The sequence below is a fragment of the Quercus robur genome, chromosome 9 (genome assembly GCF_932294415.1).
Source record: "Quercus robur chromosome 9, dhQueRobu3.1, whole genome shotgun sequence".
Taxonomy (NCBI): Eukaryota; Viridiplantae; Streptophyta; class Magnoliopsida; order Fagales; family Fagaceae; genus Quercus; species Quercus robur.
Window position 1 is genome coordinate 56,349,997 of NC_065542.1, and position 21,948 is coordinate 56,371,944.

The 21,948-nt window shown below is 36.7% G+C and overlaps 1 protein-coding gene across 4 annotated transcripts in view; it reads right to left on the minus strand.

The window, feature by feature from the left end:
- Positions 1-21,948, minus strand: part of LOC126699210 (probable metal-nicotianamine transporter YSL7) — a 63,206-nt gene that overhangs the window by 24,642 nt on the left and 16,616 nt on the right. The window contains exons 2-7 of one of the 4 annotated variants that reach the window (XM_050396894.1): positions 9,043-9,313; positions 7,399-7,553; positions 7,138-7,235; positions 6,917-7,051; positions 6,577-6,766; positions 5,181-6,497 (exon numbers count right to left, since the gene is read on the minus strand). The exons of 1 other annotated variant lie outside the window; for it this stretch is intronic. In XM_050396894.1, coding sequence (XP_050252851.1) covers positions 5,385-6,497; positions 6,577-6,766; positions 6,917-7,051; positions 7,138-7,235; positions 7,399-7,553; positions 9,043-9,313 — 1,962 coding nt within the window. In that variant the 3' untranslated portion in view covers positions 5,181-5,384. Of the gene's footprint in view, positions 1-5,180; positions 6,498-6,576; positions 6,767-6,916; positions 7,052-7,137; positions 7,236-7,398; positions 7,554-9,042; positions 9,699-21,948 lie in introns of those variants that run through there. 2 more of the 4 variants (XM_050396896.1, XM_050396898.1) reach the window with 2 other exon arrangements.

Below are 21,948 nucleotides of genomic sequence, written 5' to 3' on the forward strand. Positions count from 1 at the left end.
AGAAGCTAGTTTCTGAGTGAATTTTGTCCTTAAGCTCGCCCAAGAATTGCCCATAGTAGGATACCTAATACCCGCTATACAAGTAGATTGTGAGCCCAAACACTAAGTCCAATTAGTTGAGGGATTTCGGACACGCACAGTAATAATTACTTTGTAACATATATAAACTACAATTAAAAACAAACTCAATTTACACACATTTATTCTTGGAATTTGTCAACCATCATTTGACCTGCTGCCAATAAGAAGAAGAAAAAATTAAAAAGAAAAGAACCTAAAACAATCAAAGGAAGTAATGAAGGAGGGAGCCACAACATTCTGATTCATACAACCACATTATTCCCACTTGATCAAATGCCCCTTTTGCTCACCTATCTCTTTCTTTTAATGGACCTAACAAATTTGGCTAGAAGAAGTATAATAATATCAATAACATCAACCAAAAAAAAAATGACACGTACAACATAAAGGTAAAATTTACAAAAAGAAGAGGAAAACAAGAAGAAGGGAAGATATCAACACGTTTCATTTATTGGACTACGTTTCATTTATTGGACTATTCTTTTGATCACGAATTATATTTCATGGCTTTTTAAAAAAAAATATAGAGAAATTCTGATAATTTCTTCTTTTGTGGGTAGAAAACATTTTCTTGTGAATTAGCAACTCTTGTCTTAATTAATGTGGGTTTCAGTTAACTCAACTGGTAAAGTTTCTGATAGTTGAACAAGAGATCTAAATAAATTTTAATGTGTGATTTCAATTAAGAACTAAATAAATAAATTAAATAAATCATAGGTCCATCTGGATGTTATTGGCTTATTGCAAGTCCATTTTTAATGAAATAAAAGAGAATGATATAGTAGGAATCATTCTTCATCTAGAATTTTGAAGATGAAAATGTGTGAGACAGAGGATTTAACAAATGAATTTACTTATATTTTTAAGTAAAAAAAAAAATCCCTAATAATTACAAAAGGAATCAAAATAGATCAAGCTCGTCAAAGCTGAGAATTTCCAATTTGACTAGTTTTAACTGAACCTTTTTGATCATTTTTTATTCTCCTGATTTTTAATATGGACCAAATCAATCTAAGCTCCAATTCATAGTTAAACCGATCAATAAGATTAGTAATTGATCGTACTAATCTTCTTGTAATTGATCGCACTTATTTTCTTTATTCATTAATTAAAAAAAAAATGAAACCCATAAAAGAATTGGTTCCAATTTGTACATGAATGTCATGAACTGCAGAAGAATGAATATTCAATTAACTCATCCAATAAGTTGATTCCTATGCAACCTTTAGCTACGAAGTATATATATACAGTATACTGTATATCATAGGGAGAGAATAATTGGAGTAAGTAGTAGGACTTAAATGGCACTTAATGCTCCACGGCTCCACCTACACAACACTGCGACTACCACCCCAATGTCTCTACCCCCTCACAAGACACGCTTCATGTTATCTCACCTCCAACTCTTTATCCACTTCATCAATTACACCTAATCTCCAATGCCAACTGAGAATGTTGACAAGGCAACAACTCTGTTGGCATTTTGGATTGGATTGAATTTTGTTAGAATTTATAACAAATTATTTGTCATGTGTAAGTGTCTTCCTTTTTTTATTTTTTATTTAGGTATACAAGTAATAAGACAACAGTATAATGGGATTAAAATTTGTTGGGCTTATACACTAAGAGCATTCACAGCTGGGCTTGCAAATGCCAACTATAAGCATATTTTAGCATTCAGGCCCAATTTGTCTCAATAGTCAGAAGGCTAAACATGGAAAAATGTAAATTTTTTTGGCATAGTGCTACTATACCATCGTTTAGAGCATCCCCAGCTGGCCTTGGAAATGTCAAATGTAAGCAGCATTTGGCATTTAGGCCTAAAATATGCTCAGCAGCTGGAAGGCTAAAAGTGGGAAAGTGCAAATATTTTTGGCATGTAAGATGGCACTATAGCACTAAGCCAAAAATAATATTCCTATTTTATTCATACTTTTCTCTCTCATCTCTCATCTCTCTTTCTCTCTCTTTCTGTCTCTCACTCCCTTTCCTCTCTTTCTCCCTCTTCTCTATCACACTTTCTCAGATACTACATAGTGTTGAGCATCATGCACCAAATCGGAGCTCACGCCGCATCAGAGCTCACACTTTCTCTATCACACTTTCTCATATACGAACTCAGTTGAGACAACCGAGACGGTGAGTGCAGCCGTTTGTGTCGAAATCTCCGGTGTCGAGTCTCCGATGCAAGGTCCAAAAACCAAACGTGGATTTCGGTCCGTCGCTGCCGTTGAGTCTGTGCAGATCGCCGATGCTTGGAGCGACACGAGCCAATCTTTCAGTGGCGTGCAGAGCCTTCGCGAAGGAGCCAATCTCTCCGTGGCGTGCTGTGGATGCTGATTGGGTTTGTTTAGATCAGCAGGTGGCTGATGTGGTAGTTTTGCCGTGGGGGTTATGGTGTGGTTTTGCCGTGGGGGTTACGGTGGTGTGATGTTTTAGACCCAAAGAGACCTTGCTGGTTTTTTTTTTTTTTTTCTTATCTGTTCTTGTGCCAGAGGTTGAGGGAGAGAGACAAAATGGAAGAGAGAGAGAGAGAGAGAGTAAAAAAAGAATAAAATAGAATATTTAAATAAAATGGGAAAAAAAAAAAGAATTTTGGGATGTTGGGTGTGTTGTAAAATGGTATGGTATAATTGATAAAGTAGCTTTTTCGAATGGTAAAATGGGATGAGATAGCATTTTTGGATGCTGATTCTCTAAATGTATGATGGTACTGTAGCACTATGCCAAAACAAAATAATAATATTTTAATCCCTTTTATTCTTTCTCTCTCCTCTCTGTGTTAGATTCTTTCTTTCTTAATTTGTCTCTGAATTCTCTCATCTTCCTCTCTCTGTCTTTGGGGAAGGTGTTGGAGCTTTGGAGCAGTTTCGTTGTTGTTGCGGTGGCGGTGAAGGAGAGTTTTGTGGAGACAATTACGGAGGCGTGATCATTGTGGTCAAGGGGTTGAGGATTTCTAATCAGATTTTGGTGGCTTTGCTTGGTGGGTCTGGGGCTGAGGATTGTGGTGGATCGGCGTGATGGGCTGTGGGTTTCTGGCGGTGGAGATTGGTGAGTTCTTGTGGGTTTTAGGCGATGAAGATTGGTGCATTCTTGTGGGTTTCTGACGGTGGAGATCAGTTGGGTTTCTGGGTTTCTAGATCGGTGTGTTGTGGTGGTGGGTTGTGGATGATGGGTTTTGGCGCGGATTGGCATGGTGGTGTTGGAAGAGGGTGATGGGTTTTGGCCGTGGGTATGGGTGGTTTTGGGTTTGCTTGCTAATGGGTTGGGTTTTCTTGCCATGGGTGATGGGTTTGCTTGCTATGGGTGGTGTTGGGTTTGCTTCTTTTTCTTTTTTCTTTTCTTTTTTTGGTGATGGTGGGTTTGATGAGTGTGGGTGTGGTTGGGTTTGTGATTGATGGTAGTGGTTTTAATGGTTGTTGATTGCTTTCTAATTTGTTGTGGTTGTTTAAATGTTTAATTTAGCTGCTTGAAAGTTTAGTTTTTAGGCAATGATGTGGTTGTGATTTGTTTCAGATTGGTAGCTTTTTTGGGTTTGTTCGTGGTGGGGGTGGCGGGAGTAGGTGGTTGCAATGGTAGGGGAAGAGAGATGGGAGAGAATAGAGATGGATTTGGGATATATTATTTTATTTGTAGATATATCATTTTAATATATTGTATCGGAAAATAAAAGTTGAGATGTTGGGTGTGTTATAAAATGGTATGGTATAATTGACAAAGTAGTTTTTTGGGATAGTAAAATATAATAGGATGACATTTCTGGTTGTGAATGCTCTAACGACCCTCCTTGAAATTAGGTGGAGGATGAAAGACCAACTTGAATTGGGAAATAAGAACATCCTCAGGATGTGACATGGTAATAATGTTTGCAAGTTGATGTTGACAAGATGACAATTAATCTCAATGTGCCATTTGTGAATTTCATAACTTAATTGTGTAGATTTGATCATGAATTTCATATCTTAATTGTGTAGATTTTATTGGTTCATAAGTGATACAAGGAGTTCCAATTGTTATACTAATCTAATTCTTTTGGAGTATAATTCAAGTGTGACTAGCACTTTTCATATATCCTTTTAAAGTTGGAATTTAAATATTACGATTTTATAAATAAACACATAATCAAATTACTCATCTTGCGAACTTAGCATTACTGCTAATAATTTTCTGCTTAATATTCATTAGATTGCTATTATCAAACGTAGGCTTTATATCAAAACTAACACAGTAATATTATTCAAAACCAACAACTAATACTCATCCAAATCTAATAAGACTTCTAATTAGTTAAGGTTGTTGCTGCCATCTTCAACTTATCCCAAGCAATTTCATGTCATCCGTAACAATATTTTACTCAATTTATATTTTCAAGCCGTCAAATTCTTCAACTAATTCCAACACTGTCAAATTCTTCGAGCAATTCTCATCTTTGCCTAGAGAGATGATGCAAATGTATCCCCACGAAGTTTCACAAAATATCAATTCTCACTTCTCAGTTACACTAACAACATAATCTGTACCAGCCATAACATTAGTGTTTAAAAAATTTCTCTATAAGTCAAAGCCACCTAAGGAGACGTGGTGGGAAAACAGGGATATGTAAGCAGCAGAGAAAAGAAGTCATCCAATATTTCAGAAAAAATATTCACATCTGCCCACAAGGGAGAGAGAGAAGAAGAGATGAAGTTATGTTTGATAACAGTTTTTGTTTTCTATTTTCAAAAACTTGTTTTTGGGTATATAAAGAAAAAATAAATTTCTTGTATTTTTGAAATCAAAAACATGTTTGGTTAGTTGAAATTAAAAAGATAGTTTTTTGAAGAAAAAAAATAGAAAATATTAAAATATGTTGTTACTAGGATTTGAACCATAATGCAAATTCATTAAATGAGACAGATTCATTTAATTAAATGTATGTTTTCATTGACTTTTGAAAATTAGAAACTGAAAACCGTCTTTTGCATGTTTTCAGTTTCTTTCACAAATTAAATTTTGAGAACAGTTTTTGTTCTTTGTCCATTTTGAGTTGCCAAATAAGTTTTTTAGTTTCAAAAATACAAAATTATTTTTGAAAACAAAAAAATAAAAGGAAAAAACAATTACCAAACATACCCTTACTTTGCTGTTAATAAAGTTTGGTAAAAACATACATAATCTTATGATCACATTTATGGCTGCTTTGCTATACCTATTCTTGTCTTCACAACAGAAATTAAAGCTAAAAAAAAATTCAGTGTTATTTTACAAGTCCTTGGATGCACCAGGCTGACTTCACATTCATTTCTTATATACTAAACTTAGCCCTATGATCCTAAGAATGCATCAACCTTAGCATTATTCCCTCTTGACAGAAACTTCATACAAATTGGTGGCTTAACCCCAGCCAGAGCAAGGATAGAAGCAGGCAAAGTCCATATCCCATCCCCACATATCAAACCAGAGGCTACCGCAGGTGCTAAAGCATCTGCCTTGGCCTTGTTTATTTTTTCCCACACAAACAATATTAAGCTTCCAAGACACATATCAATGGCAAAATATGATCCTATATAGAAAGGTATTGCCATTGCCATTGGAAGTGGAATGAACCGTCCCCACTTTTTACCCACCAAATCTTTAATCAAATTGATCAGAATGGCTGCACCAAAGAACACATAACAGAGTATAAGGCAATTCTTTGGCAGACTTGAGAAGCCCTTTACCCCCAACAAAACCATGTTGCGGTACACAACAGCATAAGGAGCAGGGTATTGACTCTCAGGTTGCCCAAGGTCATCAAAGGCCTTGTAAAATAGCCAAAACACACAAGGGGAAATCACACAGCCCATTGCTGTGCCGATTATTTGGCTCACAAACATAGAACGGGGTGAAGCCAGTGTCAAGTAGCCAGTCTTGAAATCCTGCATTAAGTCAGAGGCTGTCGAGACAATGTTCATCATTACTCCACAAGCTGCCAGGCCTGCAAGAACTCCACCATGTGCGGCACCCGCCCAAGCTCCAATAATAAAGATGGCAAGCTTGCCGTATGTGGATGCAAGGGACCAATCGGTGAGCCCACAACCATATGCATTACAGAAAGCCAATGCGGGTGCGAATATGTAGATGACCAATATGTAATACCATTTCAGTTGGTGAAAGATATGTGGAAGAGTGGCCATAGAGATGGCAGCAATAGCAACATAGCCTCCAACGGCAAACATTATTGGAATTTGATCTTTGAGAAAGAGTTGGGTCCGTCGCTTGTCATCATATGAGAGCTGAGACTGAGAGCTCACATCAGAAGAATGGTCTGCAACAGGGAGTTCAGAGCTCACATCTTTGTACCGGAGCTGATGAAACAAACCTAAGAGGGTTCGACTTAGAACCTTGAGGAAGTTATATAGACCATCTCCCAGGATCATGGCTATGGCAATAAATACCTGTATAAAGCTATAATAAATTAATTTTTTCAATAAATAAAAAGCCTCCATGAAATTGTCTCTTTGAGTGGGAATTTACCCTGTAACCTTGAATACCACTAAGGCTGCCTGAGCCGAGGTCTGCACGATACCAGTCACCTTTTCTATCTTCTATGAGGGGCCACATCAGACCCCAAGAAATAATCCCTCCAAGCAGAACTGATATATTTATAATATAGGGGCAAATCATTCCTACACCAACATATGTTGCTGAGAAATCAAAATAAAATCTGCAGATAATCACGAATTAGTATTAGCCAAAACATTCATAAAGAATAGGGCTTAGTTGAAGCAAAAAGCCTACTAATGCAATTTATTCTTTACATAAAGTAAAATGAACTTCTTATTAAAAGGAAAGTGGAGGGTAGCTATTGATTTACCTGTTATCAAATGCTTTAAGCCCTAATGAAGGAAAACTTGCAAACCCACAATTATCTCCAGCAGTATAGAACCATTGAAAGAAACCCCATAAAAAGCTGAAGGTGAAAAATTTGCCCAACTCTCTCACTTGTTTCCTGGAAAAGTAGAATCACCGAAGAAAGATATTGTAAATTTTCATTTCGCATTTAACTAGAAGCCATTAAGTGCCACACTGCCTTACTTTGCTAGCTTGGCTCCTTGAGGTGTGTGGAAGCTGTTGATAAGATGAGCAGTTGCAGTACCACTTGGATACGTCAGTTTGAAGTCTATTATCATAATCTGACACCAACCGTAATCCACATCATTGGAGAAAAATAAGCACTATGACAAAGTTTACTTGTGTTCAATGAACTTATTTCCAAAGTTGTTTTTCTTTTCTTTTCTTTTTTCCCCATCAATGAAAAGTGTATATTCACTGAAAATGCACAAATATTGTGCTTACCTTTCGAAGAGGCACCACTGAGAAGAGTCCAAGAAAGCTAACTATAAAGAGAAAGCCGATGATCCATCCCAAAGATAGTTTTTTGACATCAAGTGTATCTGTTGATTGCTTGGCTATACGTTCAGTCATTGCAAAGAGGTAGCTTCCAAAACCTCCTGTCAGTACATATCAATTAAAAGATAGAATTTTCAGTCTACCAGTAAGAGTCAAGTTCGAGAAAAATGTTATTGATTCTAAATTATACAAAAAAAAATTTGTTTGTCGTATAGATTGGGTCATATTTTCATCATGAAACATGTTTAGAAACTTGACACAACAAAACTTTGAGTTTTGGTGCAACACTCCACTTTCCAGATGATATTTGGACAAGTTAAACATTTGTACAAGAAAAAAAATAGAAGGAAAAATTAAATCTCATATATATTTAAGGAATCACCATATATTACATAGGTTATTGACACAACATTTATTTTTGGATAAACGGTACCCAAGTTGAAAGTATTAGGACTTAAAAAATTGGAGTACCTATGTTGATTATGGACTTACAATATCAGAGAACTCTAATGCAATGATAGAAAAAGGGGCCACCAGTTGCCACAGAAAAACAACTAAGCTTAGGCTTTACTAAATTTCTGCTGAGATGTGTACTAAACTACTAAATAATGCAGGTCTGTGAAAAAAAAAAAAAAAAGCTCAATTTTGTCAAGCCTGTTCAAATGAAACTTGCAAGGGCAAGTGGGGATTTGATTAAAGGTGTAAACCACTATTTTTAAAATTCAACCAAGCAGAAACATCCCAATGATATATTTAACGAGCCTCATTTACACCCTCGCTTTCACTAAAGTTAAAATTTCAGCTCTTTGTATATTATAAAAATAATTTTGATTAGCGCAGGATATATTTTACATGTTAAGACTTAAAAAAAAAAAAGCACATCTTAATGTGGAAATGTAAAATGCAAATGGGGAAAAAGGTGTATTAGAATGAACTACTTGTCATGAAAGAGTTATATGTGTTTCTTACACAGCTCTTCAACTATAAAAGAGCAATATGTTTGTACTTCCCCAGAGTAATTTTTGAGGGTGATTCAAAAAATTTTATTGTCTTTTTTATTTTATTTTAGGAGGTACACACTCCAACTGGAAAGTGCAAGGTGTAATTTAGGATATAATCAATCTCTCACGTTCTTTTGAATCTTGTATTTTTGTTTGGGTCCCCAGGGATGTATCGGCTCACGCCTTGTGTAAGTGGGCAGCGAAAAACTCTTTTGCAGGCTTTGTCATGAACCCCTCCCGGGCTCCCAGATTTTGGAAAGCTTTGCGTATGGATTCCCCACTGTATTACTTTGTTTTGTTTTCTAATACAATTAATCAGTTATTTTACCCAAAAAAAAAAAAAAAGAGTAGCAAATAACTTCTGCCTGTCTCTCAAACCACAAATACAAGATCATGGTCAGTGGGAACCAAGATGAGGACTAAAATGGCCCATGGATAACAATGAACCTTTTAAGAATATGTGCAAAGGAAGAGGCATTGCCATCACACAAAAACCCGACTTCTAAATAATCCATTTAATTTATGTCAGAAATAATATCAAAACAAGAAAGTAGAGTAGTTGTGAAGGGTAAAAGAAAAGAAAGCATACCGCTATAGGCGATTCCGGAGGAGGCAACAACACAGGTCTGGATAACAGTGTTTTCTTGCCTTGTAAAGGGCTGTCTCAAAAGGCCAGACTTGTGAAGTAACTTGGTCCAAGTCTTGACGAAGAAGAAGCCCAAGAGTCCAGCAGAGACATTGAGAGAAGGTATAATACCTGTGGTGAGATTGAGTTTCATAACTATGATGCTGAACAGTATGCTCAACACAAAGCTCACGACAAAGGCTCTCACTGTCAGCTGCTTTCTCCATGATGGCACCTCTTGGTTCTCAAATATCCTCTCCACTGACAGCTCTTCTTCTTTCAGATGATTCTTCTTCTCCCCCTCCTCCTGGTTGTGATTTTCTGGATCAAAACCATTCTCCTCCCTCTCATTTTTACCCATAACTTCTTTTTCCTTTATATTGAGAGAGAGTATGGGTTGGAATCTCAACTCTCAAGTATGTGAATGAATCTAAAATAAAGCTGGTGGTGGTGCTTTGTAATGGAATTATTTCACTAGGAACTTTTAGAGACCAGCAATTGAGGTTGTTGTTCTTATCAAGATTCTTATCAAGATCACGAGCGTGAAGGAAAAGTTGGCATTTATGGGGACGAGCTATGCTACAGCCACATAAAGCAGCACAATTTGTACCACAACTTATTTATACTGCGAGTTGTGAGTTAGCAGAGAAGCGATAATGAATCCATGTAGGGTCACTTTTCTATTACTCACAATTTACCCACTATTTACAATTTACCCACATGACGAATTGTGATACAAATTTTACATGACATTAGCATAATTTTTATGAAAACAAGGTATGGACCAGTTATCCAGGAAAAATGGTGTCACTAGACTTTTTCGGAGTATGAACACGAGGTAGTGTCCAAGTAAAGTCTAGGAGTATGAACATGAGGTAGTGTCCAAGTGAGACTGACGGCCGTCGGCTAATGCAAGTTGTGTGTTGGGACTGGATTGATTTGAACACCTGTCTATAAAACCAATACAAACATTGTCCCATTTTTTTTGGATTTCTATATCACATTTTGGCATGTAGTCGCTAACTCGTTGGGTGTACGGAATAATTAAATTTAAAATTATATATATTTTAAAAAATAAATAGAGTCTTACATGAAAAAACTATTAATTAAAAATTAATAAAAAAATTATTTTATAATTTAAAATAGTTTTCAATAAGTATCGTATAGGTATCAACCTAGGATGCATATTTTAAATATATAAATAAATAAATAACCATAATGGTGAGAGGTGGCTACTTTTGTTTTATCATTTATTTCAAAAAAAAAAAAAAAAAAATTTGATAGGATATGAACAAATAAAATTGTAGTAGAATTTGAATAGTTTCTCATATAGGTGTCAATTAATAAGGATGTATATTTTAAATAAATAAAAAAGACTGTAATGGTGGGCAGTGGCTGCTACTTAGAAATTATAGGAAAAGAAGATAAGACTAAAAAAAATTATAAAATATAATTTTGTCAAAAAATTATAAAATGATAATGATGTGGCAAGTTCTGGAAATGTCAACAAAAAGTCAATAGTTCCAGTTATATATATATATATATATATATATAATTCGAATAGAAAGAATGCAAATTTGAAAAAAATCTATGGTTTTTTTTTTTTTTTTTTTTTTTTTTTTTGTTGTTGTTGTTGTGGAGGTGAAGTTTGTAAATAAAACAAACCAAAGGTTTATGGGTTACCTATGCATAGAAGGAGAATCAACTATACGAAAACTTTCTTCTCAAAAAAGAAAAAAACTATACAAAAACTTTGTTAGTTAGAGATTATACATGTTTAACATCTTCTAAAATTTCAAAATTTCAAAAAAAAAAAAATCAAATATTTGGGATATCACAATAATTTTTACACATTATGATGTGAATATTTTTAAAGTTTACGGCTTTTTTTTTTTTTTTTTTTTTGTTTGAGAAGGTAAAGTTTACGGCTTAAATAGCTTAAAAACCCATTAAATAGAAATATATATATATATATAATAGAACACTCTAATGATATAGAGCACTATCATCAGGTGTGTCAAATGTCAAATATTTGGCATTTGACACACCAAACACTAAAAATCAACCACCATTAGATATCTCAAATCTCAAAATTTTTAACACACGGCTACAGTACTGTCTCATATTTGAGACGGTACGGACAAATGTGCCAAAATTTTTACTATTATTTTATATGCTTTTTCTCTCTCCTCCCCCAGACATATCTCTCTCTCCGCCTGGTTCTCTCTCTCCGTCTGGTTCTCTTTCTCAACTCTCATCTCTGTCTAGCCCTCTCTGTTGCTCTTTCACAGCCACGCTGATCTCACCACAGTGACCACCACGCCGCGCCGCCGAGCTTCGTGCCATCCACCACATCACACCACATCGCGCCGTCGAGCTTGCCATACCGTTGAGCTTGCCGTACCATCCGCCACGCCACGCCACACCGCCGAGCTTGTCGTGCAATCCACCCCCATGCCGCCGATCTCTCACAGTGTGAGACATTTCTTATCTTTTGTTTTCTGATGGTGGGTTTTTTTTTTTTTGGTTGCCGTGGGTTTTATTGCTGTGGCTATTGGTTGATTTTCATGGGTTGTGGTGGTGGCTTTTTTTGTTGTTGCCGGTAGGTTGTGAGGTTCAGGCTTATCTAGAGGGATTGGAGGTTGGATTTGTTTGATTTGGGATGGGTTTTGAGGGTTGTGAATGTGCCGGGTTGTAGGTTAGTTGTGGCAGTGGTATTGTAATTTGGTGGTTGTGGTGGCTGTTGGTGTTGTTGGTGTGGCCGTGGTTGTTGAGGCCATGGTGGTTGTTGGTGGCCGTTGTTGCGGCATTGGTGGCTATGTCGTTGTTGCTGTTGTTGATGAGTGGAGTTAATATATTATTTTAATGTGGTGTAAATATTATTTTAATGTATAGAATTGAAGTATAGAACATCTGATAAATGGTAGATTGTAAAATGATGTACTAAAATGATAAAGTAGGATTTTGATGTGTCAAAATGGCATTTTTTATGAGAGAGCTGATGAGAATGCTATTAGCTTCTCCATTTCATGCTAAATTGAAAATTGCAGAAGATACTGTGTGCAAAAGTCACTGTAGTAATGATCAAACTTTAATCAACGGGGTAGACTTTGGCATCTAGCGACCATACAGCCATTTAATGCCATTGAATTGTTTTATTGATATAAAAGCAAAAACTTTTTTTTTTTGGATTTAGGTACAATTATTTAAATGCAATGGTATACTTTAAAAATTTTGGTTAAATTCAAACACATAACTATATATACAATACAAATAATTTATCATTTTTAATAATAATTAAATTTAATATATTTAAATTTAGTATAAAAAAAAAGTTAAAATAATCACTTGAAAAACTTAAACTAAATATTGTTTTTTTTTTTTTTTTGAAAGCAAACTAAATATTGTTTTTGAGTGTACACATATGATGAAATTGAAGAAAAGGTAAAAGTCACTTCCTACCTAAAAGATTGGAATGTCATGCTGTGTGTGCTTATGGATAAAATAGGTATTTTTGCCGGCCACTACAAGATGCGTTGGTGAGTGCAGCAGATAGCGTAATGCATATGCTAATATTGCTATATTTTTGTTTTGGATAGAGTTTCCTTCCCTTTGACTTAAGAGTATTTTTTTTTTCAATTTCATTTATTACGTGATTGAAGGAAGCACAGGTGTTCCACAAGTCGAGTGACAACAATGCAGGGCCGGCTTTATACTTTTTAGAGAAATCAAAATTGGTGGGCCTTTTACATTTAAATATTAAAAAAATTATTTATTTAATATTCTCATAAATAAAATTATATGAAATATATATTTTTTGATGAGAAAATTATATGAAATATATATATTTTTTTTTTGGTCAGTAATGGAATTTTCATTAAACTTAATAATTAATAAGTCTATTACATCGTAGACTAGCTTTGTCAGAAGCTATTATACTTTCCACCACAGGCGGTGGATACAAAAAGATAACAAAAGAGTCTACACTGCTAGCACCAAGCTTGGCCAATGCATCAGCACATTGATTGGCCTCCCTATATATGTGAACTATCTGCTTGCTGGGGATCTCGCTCAGCAGGTTCCTGCAATCAGTTAGTAATGGTTCCATTAACAAGTTGGCAGTATTATTATTCATCAACAAAACAACACTCAATGCATCCATCTCAATAATTAGATTATTAAGACCCATCTTCTTGGCTAATAGAAGCCCATCTCATAAAGCCCACAATTCTGCCATACAACTATTGGAGCACCCAAGAGGCCTCGCATAGCCTTTCAACCATTGCCCATCATGATCTTTAATGACACCACCACCACCAGCACGTCCAGTGCTCCCAATAGCAGATCCATCTGTGTTTAGCTTCGCACATCCCATTGGAGGCTTCTCCCAACCCGCTTCAATAACAATTTTAGCTTTAGGCAGCTTGGCATTCCTTCCAACAGAGAAAAATTCAGCACTATCTTTAATGCTCTTCTTGTAATATGACCGCTCCAACTTGCCTGTCTTGAAAACGTAATTATTTCTATGCAGCCATAAATTCCACACTCCTATGGGAAACAACATTTTCCAAGGGATACCCATCCACCTAGATATAATATCTGATTTGCAATTTACTTCGAGCCATTCACCAATGGATAAGTTGAAATTCTCCCTCAAGCAGATCGGGAAATGAAGTTGCTGCCAATAGTCCTTAGCAAACTCGCAGCCCCTCAGTAAGTGATCAATTGATTCATTGCTTCGGTGACACAAACTGCAAAGCAGTATCAAGACTCAGGCCCCTCAACCCCAAAACTTCTCCGGTAGGCACATTGTTATGTAAGCAAAGCTAAAGAAAAAATTGAATCTTAGGAAGAGCTTCAACCTTCCACACCCACTCCACCAAAACTGCATCAAGCTTCAAAGGATTAAGCCCTTTAGCCAACAAATACGCAGACTTCAAGGAGAAAATCCATTCTTGGAGTAGGCCCATTGGAGCGAGTCCTCTGCCTCATTATTACAAGACAGTGGAGTTGCTTTAATGGCATTGAGGATATTGTCGGGTAAATCAAAGGATAAGCAATCATCTTGCCATTCATGATTATGATCAACACATTGCTTTACAGTGATAAGCTCTTCCTCACGAAACAATGGCCCTTTGATGAGAGATCTCAGCGTGCCCATTGGGAGCCAAAAGTCAGTCCAAACCTTCACTGTTTCACCATTCTTCACTGACCACTTCAGCCCTTTAACATATATTGGACCACCCCTCTTACAAGCCGCCCAAAAACTAGAGCATGGGAGCTTTCTTCCTTCATCAGTCAATCTGCCTGTTGAAAGATACTTGGCCACAAGCATTTTTGCCCATGGAGCCTCCTTTTCACAAGCTAATCTCCAACAAAGCTTTGCAAGAATGGCATTATTTCTTTCCTTCATTTTATGCAACCCCAACCTGCCAAGCTCTTTAGGGAGAGTTGCCTTATCCCAGCATACCAAGTGCATCCTCTTTTCTTCTGTTGATTCCCACAAAAAGTCCCTTATAAGCTTATCTACTTGATCACAAACCTTAACAGGTAAGGCTTGGCATTGCATGTAGTACTCTGCCACAGGAGCTACTGCAGACTTAATAAGCACCATTCTACCAGCCCTTGACAATAAATTTGCCCTCCATCCAGCCAGTTTGCTCTGTATTTTATTAACCACAAAATTGTACGCACTACCAATTCTACCTTGATGAATAATGGGAAAACCAAGGTATTTTCCTAGGTTGGTGGTTGCGACAATCCCAAGTCTCCTACAAATGCTCCTCCTTCTCCTACAAGCCACATTAGGAGAAAATAAAATCTTTGATTTGATCAGATTCACCTTCTGCCCAACAAGATTGCAGAAATTATCCAACACGTCAATGATAGCTTCACAATTTTTTCTGTCAACCTTAGCAAAAAGCATCAAATCGTCAGCGAAGAAAACATGGGAGAAGCTCGACCCACTTCTTGATGCCTTAACCATATCCCATCTCTTATCCTCGCACATACTAGTGATTTGGGCCCCAAGAAATTCCATGCATAGAAGAAATAAATAGGGAGATATAGGGTCTCCCTGCCTTATTCCTCTCGAGGGTTGAAAGGAGTCCAGCTTACCTCCGTTGAACAAAATGGAAGTGGTAGTAGTAGACACGCAGCACATGATCAAATTTATCAACATCTCCGGAAACCCAAAATACTCCAACACTATTTTGATAAATGACCACTCTAGGCGATCATAAGCCTTCTCCAGATCAACCTTTATAACCATATATCCCGTCCTTCCCTTTCTCTTTCTAAGAGAATAAATTAATTCTTGGGTAATTATTACATTATTCGTGCCCCTTCTCCCTTTAAGGAAGGCAGTCTGCATTGGGGAAATTAAGGATGGCAGCAGTGGTCGAATCCTCAAAACAATGATCTTTGAAATGACCTTGTATATTGTGTTGCATAAACTTATGTGTCTGTAATGACTGACCGTCTCAGGACCAGGTTGTTTAGGGATTAGGGCAACAAGGGTCTGGTTTAGATACTCAGGAACCTTTTGCCTTATGAATACTTCCTTAATCTCTCTTTTCACCGAATCCCCAACCACCAACCAAAATCTTTGAAAGAAGCTAGCATGGAGCCCATCAATACCAGGAGCTTTGTAAGGCTTCATAGATTTTAGGGCATTCCATATTTCCCCATCCGAAGGAATGTTGGTCAAGCTACCAGCTTCCTCTTGACTAAGCTTAGCACACCAATCCGAGCTCCATTGCGGAGTAATAGGACAGAAAACTTGCTTTGACTTATAAAGCTTCTTGAAACTTGAGTTGAAAATTTCTTTAACTTCCTCTAGATTACGGCACCATTCACCCTCACTGTTTTGAACACAGGTGATTCTATTCTAACTTCTCCTATTGAGCGCAGAAATATGAAAGTATGCTGTATTTCTCTCCCCCGATATTATCCAATTGGTCCTGGATTTCATAGCCCAAAGCTCATCTTTAAGTTCAAGAATTAAATTGTACTCCTCCGACAGCTGCTTTTAAAGATTAATTAAAAAACTATAAGGGCAGTGAGCTATTGCTCTTTGCGTACCCAACAGTCTCGCCAGAATCTTCTTTTTCCTTATGAAAACATTACCAAAGACCTCTCTATTCCATCTTTGAGCTTTGGTTTTAAAATTAGAAATAGCTTCAGAAAGATCACCCTTTCTATCCGCCCAAGCATCCCTCACCACTGCCGGAAAATCACTATGACTCAGCCAAATAGACTGAAATCTAAATGGCATGTCAGCATTAAAACCCAAAAAAGGATTTAAGTTCAATAATAGAGGACAATGATCTGAGTTAATTCTAGCTAAATGAGTTACATTAGCTTCCGGATAAAAATTCTTCCAACCCGGATTAACCCAGCACCTGTCTAGCCTGCATTAAATTAAATTATCCAACTCCCTCTTGTTAGTCCAGGTATATGTAGGACCTGTATAACCAAGGTCCATCATTCTGCATTCATCCATACACTCCTTTATAGCTCTAACCCTTCTCTGGCAAATCGGGTTCCCTCCATACTTCTCTTCAGCAGACAAAACTTCATTAAAATCACCCATGAGTGCCCAAGGCAGGTCATGCATATTTGCTAATATCCTAAGATTATTCCACAGAATGAAACGTTCTTCAAATCTAGGACTGGCATAAATAGCACTAATTAACCAGCTAAAAGATTGAGATCTTACCCGAATTAGCGCATGAATCTCTTGCTCAGTAGCTGCCAAGACTTCAACATGCATCAAGTCAGATCGCCATAGCATCCAAATTCCTCCAGCGAACCCAATTGTATCTACCACTGCATACCCATCAAAAGGCAGAGCCTCAATAATCTCATTAGCCCTTGCACCACTCATTCTAGTTTCCGTGATCACCATGAGTATTGGTGAATGCCAATCCACCAAATCCATAACCGTTTTTCTGAATTGGGGTTTCATAGCCCCTCTGCAGTTCCAAATCAGAATATTCATAGTTTTAGAAGAAGAAGAGGAAACGCCGAACTCAGACAAAGAAGAAGAGTCTTCAGTGTCTCTGGACCTCCATAACTCCAACAACTCATTCCTCGACTCCCAAATCCCTCGGAATAGAGTCACCGAATGCTTTATTATCCCTATCTCTTCCTGAGTAGCCTTGATTAGTAACGTACCATTCATCTCTGGTTTGGCAAATTGGATCATTTTCACCTTGTGTAGATTGCCCATCAACGAGCATTCCACCGGAATGGTTAACAATTTCTTCCTTATTGTGACTTTTGACTCTGTCCACCCCACTTCCGCTTCTAACATAAATTTTTCCGAGTTCTGCATGTCTGATCCTGTGGCTGATGACCTTGAGCTTGTCACCGGAGGCACCGACACTGGAGGTCGATCCGTCAAGAACCTCCACCACAGGTTTGGAGTCATGATCCATGCTTCGTCTTTCATCGGCAGATACCTCAGTTGCCTGCTTCTCTCCGTTAACGGGAACATATTCTTCCACGCCACCATCAGATCGTGCTCGAACCAACCCCATACCTCTGTTGGATCTTGCTTTATCCAATGAATTGTCTCTTCCCCCACTGGAATCACCTTTCCCTTGTAAAAAATCGCCCATTTCCCTTTGTCTTCCATCGCTGCTACCAGAAAGCTCAGATACAGAGCTCTCTTTTATGTCATTTGGGTTAGCTTTATTGTTGAATGGGCTAGAAAAACAAAATGGGCCTAGCTCGTTTTCTCCGTTAACGGGAACATATTCTTCCACGCCACCATCAGATCGTGCTCGAACCAGCCCCATACCTCTGTTGGATCTTGCTTTATCCAATGAATTGTCTCTTCCCCCACTGGAATCACCTTTCCCTTGTAAAAAATCGCCCATTTCCCTTTGTCTTCCATCGCTGCTACCAGAAAGCTCAGATACAGAGCTCTCTTTTATGTCATTTAGGTTAGCTTTATTGTTGAATGGGCTAGAAAAACAAAATGGGCCTAGCTCTGCCTCATACCCAAACACAAATACTCCACTACTCTTGCTCTGGCCCACCACATTGGACTGCATCCCAACAATATTAGTTACTTTCTGGTTCGAATTGGCGCGTACACCCTTTTCCTTGGTACCCTTCCCAATTTTTGGTTGGCTTTGACTAGACATAGCCATCACATTGGTCCCTTTCTGCGATACAGCAAATTGCGTGTGCAGAGCTTTTCTCTTGCCACTCCTTCCATACTGGCTCGCCACTCTAGACTTGGCAGCTGTAGCAGAGGACGTTTGCGTCAGCTGAACGTCAGCCATATGGTTCATCTCCAGTGAGTTTTGCACTGGTTTTGTTCTACTATTCACTTTTTTCCTGCTAACCACCATCCATTCCCCATAGTCTTCCTGGGGTTTATCCTTTTCCTTATCCTTCAACCCATCTTCCTCCTGGGTAGTTGGCGTCTCATTGTGCACTTCACACTGGTCCTTACTTCGCTCCTTGTATTGTTCCCTAACAATGAACGGACATGCTTCAAATTTATGCCCAATCCTACCACACGAAAAGCAGAGGGCATTAATACCCTCATAGAGCACACATTGTTCAATCTTGCCAATATATATCTTCCTTACCAAAGGCTTGTCCAAGTTCACTTGAACACATAGTCTAGCAAACCTACCTCGCTCCCAATTAGCTGTGTGTGAATCAATTCTGAGGACTGGGCCAATGGCTCTCCCTATTTTTTTAAGAGCACTCGGTTCATAGAACTCCATGGGCAGCTCAGGTAACCTTATCCAAACTGCTACCGATGAGAGGGTTGCCATGGAGGCCTTGAACTTTGGCTCCCACTGTCTGATAGCAAGAAATTGTTGACCAATAAACCAGGGACCCCCTTTAAGGATAGAATCAACATCTTCCACTAATTCGAACTTCACAAGATAATAATCATATCCCAAATCTATGCAGTCCATGCCACCACACGGACTCCACATTTTCCGCACCCTCTCAACAAGGAAAGAAAAAGCCATTCTCTTCCCAAAAGTTTTGATGATAAGTGCTTTTTGCCAAGGAGCTCTCATGCGCATCTTCTCTTCCTTTGAAAATCCAACTCTAATGTTTCCATCCTGATCGCTATCCTCTTCGTTATCAGATTCCACGTCTTCTTGCATAGAGCAATCAAAGCCAAAAGCTTGCGCAAATGCTCTAGGAATTGCACCCACCAACTTATCCTTATAGCTCTCCACATTGTTTCCCTTATCATTCTCTCTCATTCCATCAACACGATGGCTATCCTTAAACTTCTTGGTACTGTGAGCAAGGGTATCCTCTTCTTCATCCGATCGCTTCAGTCTTTCTCTCTCCATGACCCCAAAACTATCTCTGCCTTTTGTTTTCAAAATTATATGAAATATAAACATAGAGAAACAGACCTAAATCATAATAAAATAAATAAATAAAAATGACAAAATCAAAGAGCATAAAAAGGTTGAAAGGTACTATCCTTCTACAGCAACATACATCTATTCAATATTATTGAATTGTCATGTCTGATTGTTTTACATGGATAAAGCAAGCATTCTTAAATAAACAGCTTCCTTCTACATAAATTTATAGAATCCAACTCTCTTAAATGCGAAAGAAGACTTCAAAAGTTAGAGGCAGAGCATTTTAGAGGCAAACTTGAAGAAAGCGAAAAAAGAAGACTACACAAAAATACTAAGGCTTGAGATTGATTTGTTTTGCCTTTGATTTCATTTTTTTCTTTGCTTGTTGATAAAAAAGAGAAAGAGAGATTTTTCAGCCGTGAGAGTTTATTTTTGTTTTTTATTGGCGCTATGACTGAGAGATTATGAATTATGGAACTCCTACTCAATGAGAAATAGTTAGGTGATTATATTAAAAAAAAAGTATTTTAAACATTTATTTATTAGGATGTTGAAGTTTACTAATTACATTCATTGCTATATCAATTGTAAAAGTTTTGTTCTAAAATTTTATAATAAATTTAGCATTTTTATTTTTTATTTGGATCTATATATAGATAGTTAAAAAAAAAAAAAAAAAAAAAAAAAAAAAAAAAAAAAAAAAAAAAAAACCTATTAGTCAAAATTTGGGGCTTTTAGGCAATTGCATCACTTGCATCTAGGGTAGAGCTACAAACTCAAGATCCATTTATTTAGAAAATTAAATATATGTAATTGGGGTTCTATGTGATTATTTATAAACTCAAGATCCATCTAATAAATATCCAATGTGGGACACAACATACACTTACACAATGCACATTTAAACAACTAAATCGGTAGACATCGTTTTAGAATCACACTGACTTTGATTTTTAAAATATTAAAAACGACATATTGTACAGTTCTAAACTCTAAAGTCTAGAGACAGAAATGTCGTTATCCTTGTGGAAAACCTCCTTGATTTGGAAAATTTGATTCAAATGTAGAATCAGTGTAGCAAAACCAAAGTGATAGCAAAAATGCTTGTATGATTTCTCAACTTTTATGAGTTATGACAACTATTCAACAGTTAATAGTAAGCTGATGTTGTTTGGTGATGACTGACATTGTTTAGCGGAGGGGAAGGGAGAATATGGGACAAAGAAAAAAAAGAAAAAGAAAAATTAATATATAATATTTTAATAAAATATAGCATAGAATACATAATTGATATTGGAGCTTTGAAAAAGTTGTTGTGCAAATAGAAGAAGTAAGTTTTTTATGCTAAAATAGACAATAATTTTTACATAAACTAATGTGAATGTTTTTAAATTTTACGGCTGTGAATATTTTTAAAAATATCTAATGATATTAGATTCTCCATTTCATGCTAAATTAAAAATTGCAGAAAACAATGTGTGCAAAAGTCATTGTAGTAATGATCAAACTTTAATCAATGGAGTAGACTTTGGCATCTAGCCATCCTACAGCCATTTAATGCCATTGAATTAAAAGTCACTTCCTGCCTAAAAGATTGGAATGTAATGTTGAGTGCGTTTGGATTGCACTGAAAGTTGCTGAATTTGTGGCTGCGTTTTCCAGTTTTTTTTTTTTTTTTTTTTTTTTTTCTCTCAGCCGCACTATTTGACTAAGTCCACTGTGAACAGTGCATTCGTGCACTGTTCACGGACCCACAAATTCCACTTTTTATCAACTTTTTCATTAAAAATGGGCCCCACGATATTATTTACACATTTAAAAATTATTTTGCTACAGTGTTTTCAGTTTCAGTTTTCAGTTTCAGCAAAAATAAGTTCAATCCAAACGGACCCGTTGTGTGTCCTTATGAATAAAATAGGGATTGAATTTTTAAATTTTTTTTTTTTCATTTCTGTTATTACGTGATTGAAGGAAGCACAGGCGTTCCACAAGTCAAGTGACAAGAATGATAATGACCTTTTAGCCTCTAGAAGTATACCACATCTAGTTTTTAATTTTTAATATTATAATTTTTTTAAATATTGTATTTGTGGGAATGCCCAAGCTAGGGGAAATTCGTTGTACGTGATTATTTATAAACTCAAGGTACATTTAATAAATTAATTAATATGTAATAGGAGTTCCATGTGATTATTTATAAAATCAATATTCATTTAATAAATATCTAATGTGGGACACAATACACACTTGCACAATGCACATTTAAACAATTCAATCGACTCAAATTAGCACAATTTGAGTTATTACATTGTCACTTAGTAGATTGTAGGAAATTTCCAGTAAACTAATTTGGTAGACGTCGTTTTAGAATCACATTGACTTTGGTTTTCAAAATATTAAAAACCACATGTTGTATAGTTCTAGACTCTAGAGTCTAGAGACCGAAAGGTCATTATCTTTGTGGAAAACCTCTTTGATTTAGAAAGTTAGCTGATATCCCGCGTGATGC